General features: G+C 37.7%; 1 protein-coding gene across 1 annotated transcript; it reads left to right on the forward strand.

Annotated features, from left to right (window-relative positions):
• The first annotated feature begins 3,922 nt into the window (after positions 1 to 3,922).
• On the forward strand, positions 3,923 to 9,209 carry LOC122025426 (26S proteasome regulatory subunit S10B homolog B-like). Its single transcript, XM_042584231.1, has 10 exons — positions 3,923 to 4,154; positions 4,622 to 4,741; positions 6,777 to 6,913; positions 7,067 to 7,228; positions 7,364 to 7,450; positions 7,545 to 7,631; positions 7,779 to 7,916; positions 8,095 to 8,286; positions 8,419 to 8,517; positions 8,756 to 9,209. The coding sequence occupies exons 1-10, from the start codon at positions 4,052 to 4,054 to the stop codon at positions 8,828 to 8,830; spliced, it is 1,200 nt and encodes a 399-aa protein (XP_042440165.1). The 5' UTR covers positions 3,923 to 4,051; the 3' UTR covers positions 8,831 to 9,209.
• Positions 9,210 to 10,304: the final 1,095 nt, after the last annotated feature.

Below are 10,304 nucleotides of genomic sequence, written 5' to 3' on the forward strand. Positions count from 1 at the left end.
GTTCAAACTCATCAATTCATCAACTAGGAAAAATTCCAATACATTCATAATTACACATGTCGAGATGCTCACAAGTTGTGATCCAATCACAAGTTCTCTCATGTTATGAATCATATCACGGATATTCAGTACATGAGTTTAAGATCCAATCATACACATAAAGAATGTGCACCCAAATAGTGAATCTATATTTATCAAATAAATAGTAAAAACCATAAGGCGAGATTACCTTAGGACATCTCTCAAAATCTAACAGGCTGGGGTGAAGTCATTGATCGAGGAGGTGAAGCCGGGTGGGATCATTTGCGTCGGTGAATCAATGGCTCACCAGAGGGCGTGGACTTGGAGGTTCGAGCAGCCGACTCGGAAGGCACCGCAATTAACGCCATCTGGAGATGTGCAACCGGCTCGATATAGCCCGAGTAGAGGGGGTTTGGACAGCTCAATCTGCCAGTCGATTAGAAATGAAGGTTGACCAGGGAGACGTACGAAAAGGTAGTGTTATTTCCAGTGCTTGATAGAAGAGGGAATTTTATCAAAATAAACGGCGTCAACCCAAGCTTGGAAAAGGAAGGTGCCCGACTTGAAATGCTTGGAGCAATAAAAATAGTGGAAAATGCGGTGTAGAAGTGGGATTCTGTACATGCATAAGAGGACGACAATACCGCACAACAACCTAAACTAGTTAGAAACTAATTGTTGCAACGGAATGTTGAAATATCTACAAACATCAAAGAAAAAAGGGTGGATGGGGAAGCGCAAACCGTCTTGGGCGTATGGGGATGGGCGTAGACTGAGGCTCTGTTTGTTATGCATGATAGGATAGGATTGGGTTGATTAGGATAGGATTAAAGGTAGGATAAATAATCCCTCTTGAGGCCAAGGTATTATGAATCCTACCCCTAATCATCCATAATCCTACCTCTAATCAACTCTACCAAATACTTGATTAAAAACTTTTTAAAAATATAATCCTATCCTATCATGCATATCAAACGGAGCTTGAGGGTATAGCTATCTAGTGATCGCTGAGAAAATGAAAAGTCATCTCCATTTGTTCAACCTCATCACCATTGAAGTCAGATTCGGTGGAGGTGTACCAAAGGCTAGGAACGACCGGAGGAGGGTGAGGGGGATTCAGCCATAAATCAAGAAAAGAAATCTCAAGATTAGAAGAAAGATAGAAGAAAAAAGCTTACTGCTAGAAAGATCACCGGTGAAGGTTGCAGACAGAGATGCAAAGAAGAGGAGGATGAGCGCGAGGAAGGCGATGAGCAGCAAGAAAATCGAAGGTTTAAAAACCCTACAGTTGAACACTTGGAACCGTCGGATTCAAGGTTTCGGAAAGTGAGCGTCAATCTTAGCCATAGAATTCAAAAAGATGCACGTCACATTGGAATCCTAATAGAGGTATGTCATCTCACACATGAGGTGCATGATTAAGAGGCTTGACCGACATGCTTTGCATTAATGGCAGGAATATGAGTGATTTCCAAGAAATTTGGTGACATCAGCGACAATTAAAAGACACTCAGCGATAATGAGTATTCGAAGAGGAAAGCCAAAGATGAAAATTTTCCAAGTATCGATCGGGCGGATTTCGAGTGGCCATCCCACTCGAAAACGTTCTGGCCGATCGGACAAGACATCACTCACGGTCGAGCGACGATTATAAACTCCGGTACAACAAATATAATAGCCGAGCAACAACTCCTGCGACCAATTATCCAATCAGTCGAACTTGCAACCTTTTTCGACTAGACTTGAGGGGAAGACTTGTGATATAGACTATAGTGATGAATAAGGACCAACTGATGTGGCGGTCAAAGTTAATGCTGGGTTAGAGGTAGTTTGGTCAAGGGCCCCAAGCCACAAAGCAAAGGAATGTGCCGAGCGGATCGGTCGTCCGACGAGTCTTGCCCGATCGGGTATGACCACCCTGGCGGCCAACCTTCAGAAGCCCAGGACCAAGTTTAGGAGCCAACCTTACCCGCCATCCTCATCCACCAAACGACAGGGGCGGTTGGGCATAAGGTACCCCTTCGACGACAAGAGGGATTAGATGCGGACATCCCAGCAGATCTATGCAGTATGACTGAGACGAGGTGTCCTGGTCGTTCGTCCACTTGGTCGACTTGTAATGGGACTGATTCGCGTCTCTCCTCGTACTCTTTTGGAAGCTTGTACCACTGACAACGAAACATGTTCAGTAGACAAATCGTCCTTTAGAAGCTTATAATCTATCACGTTAGGGATATGCACGCTCACTTGGGGAAAGGTATCAAGGACATATTTTGACTTGTCTTTTCCTAGTATGCTTTGAAAATATGTCTGCTTTGAGACACGTGCATAGAATCTACAGTGACACTATGTAAAGGGAGATTCCCATCTACAAGAGAGGTATGCGCAACTTCTCTATTTCACACACTCTCGCTACAATTTTCCACTGCTCTTCACTTAATCGGAAATTAACTTGAGTGTCGGAGGACAACGCCGGAAACCCCTTCCCGTCTCGGTACCGACATTCTTTATGGTTTCAGGACGACATGAGGAGTGTGCTAAGTCTTTAGCAAGTCAGCAACAATGCCATATATCTAGCTCATCATTTTCTCAAATTTTAGACCAGATCAATAATCAATCTGATTATTTAATTGAACACCACTTAATAACTTTAACTATTAACTATTCTCTTTTATAGAAAATTATGATAAATTATTTAATAATTTTTCAGCTTTATGTCATGCATAAAATTTTTATTTTCACGTAGGAATAGATACTAGCATAAAAAAGAAAAAGAAAAAATCATAATAATAACGGTTTAATTATCTTCTCAATAGTTTAGCGTGTTCTATCCCGATTTAGCATTTTGCAACTCTTTATCTAGTTTGGTAATTTGCATATCGATGAAATATTCCTTGCGATCACCACATTGGAGTATTGGACAATTGTTGTGATAATTCGAATGCTTTGTAGCATCTTGCCAAGTCTGGTATTGTAATGTAGCTGTGATTGAAATTGTAACTTAGTTTGCAATTCGTATTTCTAGAACAATTGTAGAAAGTGTTACATTGCGTATGCTTATTATCAGATTGCAGCAAAAACCCTTGAGACGATCTGACTTAGCTTAATTAATCAGAATTCCAACTTTTTTTTTTTCAATATTCTGGTCTATGAAAAATCACGGTCAATAAATTTGTTTCCTATTCAATAAAAAAAATTACGTAATACTTTTACCAGCCGTACTCAAAATTTCATACCCATGTGCGGGGCCTATCCGTCTGTCTTTCGCAGTTGATTGGTAACAAATAACTGGAAGTATACCTGTTTGCTGTTTATTGTAGATATTGAAGCTACGTAGATGTTGAAGTGACCCGAGGACGAACAGTGCATTTTCAGCATCTGCAGCAGTCCTCCGGACTTAGGAGCTGCGTCGTTGCCGGAGAGGCGCTCTCTTTCTTGGGACTCCGATACGAGCGATAAGGGATCGCGAGGAGATAGTGGGAGGGGGAGGCCGAGGCAGAGGCAAAGGGTGATTCGGGTGCGAAGACACGAGGAGCCAGAGGTGGAGGTGTGGTCGACGGGTGGGGAACTGTTGGGGTCCAGGAGGAGCAGGGTGGTGGAGGGAAAGAGGCGGCGATCTTCATCTGAGGGATAAGTAGCAGGTTTCTTTTTTTTTTTCCGGTGTGACGACGGCGAAGGGTCTCGTCGTCGTGGTTGCAATTTGGATGGCAATCGGTTTGGATATCTTTATACTAATATTTTTTTTTCCATATTCAATAACATCGTATCACAAAATATATATGCAACTCGGACATTGGAATCTTCTCCTTTAAAAAATAAAAAAAAAATGAAAAAATGACCTGAAACTCGTGAATTGACCATCCTTACCGGGTCGGATTGGTTCTGTCCACGGATCACATTCTCTACTCGAGTCTACCCGCATTGTGCACCTGTTGCTCATTGCTCTCCGCCACCCCAGCAAAGCCACCGACCTAGAAAGTAGAAACCAGTAGAGCGGCGCCGTGGGCGATCCGTGTGGAGGAGGGAAGAGATGAGCGAAGGCGGAGAAGATGCTGTTCGTCGCAGAAACTCGGTGGCGGACTACCGGAAAAAGCTTCTCCAGCACAAGGAGCTTGATTCCAGGATCAGAACGCGTGCGTATCTCGATCCTCGACGACGTCATATTAATTTATTTTGAATGGTTAATTCTACGATTCGATTCCTAGCCATTTCAAAGTGATTTCTTGGGGTTTTGCGTGTTTGTATTTTATTTTTCAAGCTCTTTTCTGTTCTTCCGTCTTATTGGATTACATGTGTCTTTTTTATCGGAGATGCAGTTTTTAGAGAAAAAACAAAATGTTCTCATTTATTGTTGTAGATAAACAAAAGTTTTGAAGTAATATATCCATACGAGGTAATGTTTTTTTTTCCCCTATATCTATGACTGATAAAATGGTTATAAGCGAAAATTTTCCATGTACTTTCTTATGATTATCTTGTATTCCGACTGATTTCTATTGCCATTTTGGATAATGATTTATCTTTACGTTTTGTAAATCTAGAAATAACCATTCAACATCCTTTTACTGGATTCTAATGTTTATTGAAAACTAAACTGTAGTGAGGGAAAATTTGAGAGCCTCAAAGAAGGAGTTCAATAAAACTGAGGATGACCTGAAGTCTCTCCAAAGTGTAGGGCAAATTATTGGAGAGGTACTTAGGCCACTCGATATTGAGCGATGTGAGTATACATGTATCTGTATATTCTCTATATTAACTTGAAAGTCTTATATGTCAATCCTTTATCAATTTGATTCTTTCTCTGCATAGTATATATTTTATATTCTTGATTTCTTATGACTTTATTTTTTTTTATTATTTGATCGCTTATGCATGAGCTAATGGATATTCTTAAATCTGGAAGCACATGCAGGGTGACAAAATTTATATGTGTACTTCATGAGTCTAATTTGATGCGCCACATTGCTGTTTATGGTTTGTGCTTTTAACCTTGGACATATGCTGGTCTTGTGTACAATGAGAAGAATAAAGGACGGGAGGGAGTTGTAAAAGCTTGAAATAGACCAGTGCTGTCGTCTCTTGATGCATATTACAGAAGCTCTTATCTCCTACCTATGTAGTCAAATGTGGATCTTAAATAACCCGTTTCAGTGAAAGAGAAAAGTTCTCCCTCCTAATTTTCAAGATTGCTCAAGTCACCTACCTACTTAATTGAGACAATGAAAACATTGTGATGGGGCACTAGTAGTTCCTTATTGTTTTCCAATTACAAGAAAGTAGGTATCAGGTAGGATCTGAATGAGGTTGCTTTAAAATAAGAAAAAATTGCTGAATATTCTACATAAAACATACATGAGTAATTGAAGTTCAATGGGACCTGTGATTGCTGAATTCTTTCTGCAATTGGACACACTTTATTCCCTACTTTCAGAACTTATTTGCATATGTTATATTCTATTTTTAGTTTCTTAGTTATTGATAAATTTATGCCTCCCTTTGATAATGGAAAGCAAAAGGAAATGAATTCTTTCTTTTCACAGTTCTTTTCCATCATTTCTCTTTTCTGATTCTTATAATTTTCTTTTCCAATTCCTCTCCTTTTCCCTTTTGTGTTTAAACCTTGTCAAATAACAAAAAATTAGCTGAAATTGGCTAAACTTTCAGTGAGTATATTTGCTTATAGATTTCACTCACTTTAAATTATAACGCCCGGAAGTCTTCCAAACTTGACTTTTAGATGGTCCTAGTTTGTTCCTTTTGTTTTATATCACAATTGATCATCTCAATTAAAGGAAGTTTTTTATTTGCCTCTATAATAGACTCCTATTTTTGTAATGTATAGATAACATGATTTCTCATTCTAACTTAATGGATGTATGATTAAAGCACTTGGCTAATGCTTTTTATCACCTATGTGGTTGTTATCTGAACGAAGTAGACAAATGCTTTTTTACCGTTATAGTACTGAACTTGACAAATCATCAATGAGTTTTTGTTTGATTCAACTGAAAAATCCAATTCATGTTTGAATCTCTAAGTTTCACAGAGTTTGTGTTCAGCCTGAGTATAGTGGGTGTTTATGTAGCTAAATGATCTCTTCCACAACTTGGCTAGTTGAGATATCAAACGGAGCTCTAGCTCTCAAGTTCATCCAAACTTGAGCACACATTAAACTGAATTTGTCTTGCATGAGCAGCTATGATCAAATTCAATCTTACTTTGTTGGAAACATACTACAATAATATGATCTATAAGTGTCCTTAGACCCATATTTATGAATTGATGGATGCACATGTCCATAATCTAGAAATGACGTTGTTCACGATATTATGTAGGCTAGAAAATCTATGCTTATAGGTGAGCATCTAAGGCTGCGGGCTGCGGCACTATATGCAAGTTTCTCCACAAGCCCAAACATGAATCAGTCAATATGAGTATGATCATAAGCTCATAAACTAATCTTCTGCTGATGTCAAAGAGCTTATTCATGGGCTTAAAAGAACCAAGCTTTGGCATGTTCAATATGTTTTCAAGAGATTGAGCCTATAAAGCTCAGGCTTGGTTCACATAGGTGATGAGCAGAGATTGAATGTGCTTTTGCTAAATTGAGTTACAAGTTTGAATTAATCTATTGAGGTTCTACTTCTCTATTAGCTCACAATTTCTGTGATAGAAATGTCTTGCTTCAGGTGAGTCTTACCTGTTTACTATGTTCAGACTTAGTTGAATGAAGGTGACACCTTTGCCCTTTTTAGTTATTGTAAAGGCAAGCAGTGGACCAAGATATGTTGTCGGTTGCCGTAGCAAAGTGGAGAAAGAGAAGCTGACATCTGGGACCCGTGTGGTTCTTGACATGACTACTCTCACAATTATGCGTGCCCTTCCACGTGAGGTTGGCTGAGATTTTTTTGTTCCATGTTCCAGTTCAACTCATTTGGCTACTTGAGATAGCATTATGAGTTCATTCTATGGTTACTTTTCTTACTTAAAAACTAAGGAACTATGGCGACAAAACTTGATGTCTTGTCTTTTCATTCTCATATAGGTTGATCCTGTTGTGTATAACATGCTCCATGAAGATCCTGGAAATGTTAGTTACTCTGCTGTTGGTGGACTATCTGATCAGATAAGGGAACTGAGAGAGTCAATTGAACTGCCCCTTATGAATCCAGAACTCTTTCTCAGAGTAGGAATTAAACCTCCAAAGGTTGGTAACAATATTTGAATAAGAGATTTTACTCGTTACCTTTTGTGGAGATAAGAAAGCTATTGTTTTTTTTTTTTTGGTGGTGTTGTTGTTGTTGTTACTTCTACTTGTCTATAAGGTTTTTTATTATTATAGGGAGTGCTCCTCTATGGGCCGCCCGGTACTGGAAAGACACTACTGGCTAGAGCAATTGCTAGCAACATAGATGCAAACTTTCTGAAGGTGGGTTGTGGAATTGGTTTTTATCAGGTTATTGGGTATTCTGGTGTATAATTTTTTTCTTCAAATTTCTAAAACTCTCTACCTTCGTAAGTAGGTCGTCTCAAGTGCTATAATTGACAAATATATAGGTGAAAGTGCGCGACTGATAAGGGAGATGTTTGGTTATGCACGTGACCACCAAGTAAAGTTTCTTTTCTAAATTCCTGATCATCTATGTTTTTTTTCCCATATTATTAAGCTGAATGTCATGCAACAAATGACCTTGCTTGCCCTATTGACGCTCCACAAGATTTCTGAAACTGTGACATTTCTAAATCTTTGTATCTAGCCTTGTATTATTTTCATGGATGAGATTGATGCCATTGGGGGGCGTCGTTTTAGTGAGGGAACTAGCGCTGATCGGGAGATTCAACGAACATTAATGGAATTGCTCAATCAACTGGATGGGTTTGATCAACTAGGGAAGGTACATCTAAGTGTCTCAACGTATCTGAATTATTTTAAAAAATTGCTTAAGTTTGTGGTAATTAGAGAAATTGTTGGTTTTTTATTTTTCATGATGCTTGCTTAGTTCAGCATTCCTGATCTGAAATTATGACTAGCATTCTTTCTGATAGAACATTTTCTTTTCATCATGATTTTAGGTTAAAATGATTATGGCAACAAATCGACCAGATGTTCTGGATCCAGCTCTTCTTCGCCCTGGCCGGCTTGACAGAAAAATTGAGATTCCTTTACCAAATGAACAGTCGAGGATGGAAATCCTTAAGATACACGCTGCAGGTATAGCAAAACATGGTGACATTGATTATGAGGCGGTTGTAAAACTTGCTGAGGTGAGATTTTTTCATCCTTGAAAATCATATTGTGAATTTGTGATCATTAGCTTAGTTACTTTGAATCCTGCCACTACAATTGGGTTTCTGCATCATTATTTACTGATTTTACTGGTAACTTCTGTTTTCTAGGGTTTCAATGGAGCAGATCTTCGTAACGTATGCACAGAAGCTGGTATGTCCGCAATTCGCGCAGAACGGGACTATGTTATTCACGAGGACTTTATGAAGGTAACTTTTCTTTTACTGCCGTATAACAGCTATTATATTTCTTTCTGTATGGAATAACAACTATTTTGATACTAACCCCGTATGCTTCTAACAGAGCATGTATTTAGTATGCAATCGTTGTGCAGTGGGTCAACTTTGTACTGTATATATACGCTGTTTGAAACTGTCTGCTTTAAAGTTGTTTTGATAGCTATCCATTCTGGTAGCACAATGCTTAAGGTGTCTTTTGTGGATTCAGGCTGTGAGGAAATTGAATGAAGCAAAGAAGCTAGAATCAAGCGCTCATTACAATGCTGATTTCAGCAAGGATTAGGATACTTCTAAAAGATATCGGTGTCCAAAAGCAACTTTGAACATTGATTAACAGCTCGCTTTGCCTTACATCCCATCGACGTATAGAATCTTCTTGCTTTGTCTAGAGCTAAATTGCTTAAAAATCAATCTTCATCACTTTTGAAGCATGTTGATTTCTTCATCACGAACTGGTTAATGGTTATTGCTCATGGATTCCTAGTTAATTCCTATTGTTATTCTATTATCTATTTGATTTCGTAAACATGTTGATTTCTCAACGGTTAGTCTGTAATTGTCTATTGGGTCAGTGTATGGATCGATGAATACTATTCAAATTCATCCCTCAACAAATATGTATTTACCTTTGAATCCATTTATATAATCGTTTGAATCACAAATTAGTACTAAAAATTATGGGGACTTTGATTGAATATCGGTATTCATAGATATTTATAATTTTAAATAAATCCAAACTCAATATTTTTTTTATCTCAATATTTTGAGTCTGATAACATGATGAGATATATTTTTGTAGTTAGTTGGAATCGGAATAGTTGGGACTCCAATCTTGTTATTGTCAATGCTCTTTCTTGATAGATAACAATCCATCTAAATGCACAATCAAGAGTTAAAGATCGAACACATCGATTAAGAATTACAAGCATTATTGTCTCTTATAAGGTTGTCGCTTAAAATGTCAAGATGATCGAATTAAGAGCGACAAAGGCAGGTTTCATTAAGATAAATCTTTACACTTTGAGGTTGAATTTTGTAACTTGATAAATTTATATGCCAACTTTAAATCGGTCTAAGCTGACCAAATTGTATGCCATAAAACAATCTTCATTTTAAAACAAATGTGTATAAAAATTATTCCAAAATGCATAATTTTCTCTTGGACTCTTCGCTTCCGATTTTGATTTTCGGGAATAGCTGATTCTTCTTGAGATTCGACCGTAGCTGTAGTTTACTAAAGCTAATTGTCCAACATAATTTTCAAAAGAATTCACTACCAAAAAGCCCCAAAGACGGCAGCAGCAGGACCTGAAATATATGAAAGATACTTCCAGTTATCGATCCACTTCTAATAAGATTTTAAACCAATATTCTTATTTAACTTATTCATTTGTGGGCAGTTCACCATGACGAAATTACATGTTGACAGTGTGAATTTCTTATCTTATTTTATCAACCTATTTTTATACTAATAATTCTTAGTTATGAAAATTAATAAAAAATAAATATATATCTGGCTGTTTTAGAAGATATATATAAGAGCACTCATAATGAGATGTCAAATGGATGTTATAATACTCATTTAACACTCCCTCTCTATTGTGAGTGAGCATTATAATATCCACTCACAAGATAGAGGAGAGAGGGTGTTCAAAGGTTTAAACACCTTTGAACACCCTCTCTCTTAATTTTTTAATATTTTTTTTCTTTTTTAAATTATAAAATTTTTAATATTATTTAAAAAATTAATAAAAGGG

This window comes from Zingiber officinale, chromosome 9B, assembly GCF_018446385.1.
Source record: "Zingiber officinale cultivar Zhangliang chromosome 9B, Zo_v1.1, whole genome shotgun sequence".
Classification (NCBI taxonomy): Eukaryota; Viridiplantae; Streptophyta; class Magnoliopsida; order Zingiberales; family Zingiberaceae; genus Zingiber; species Zingiber officinale.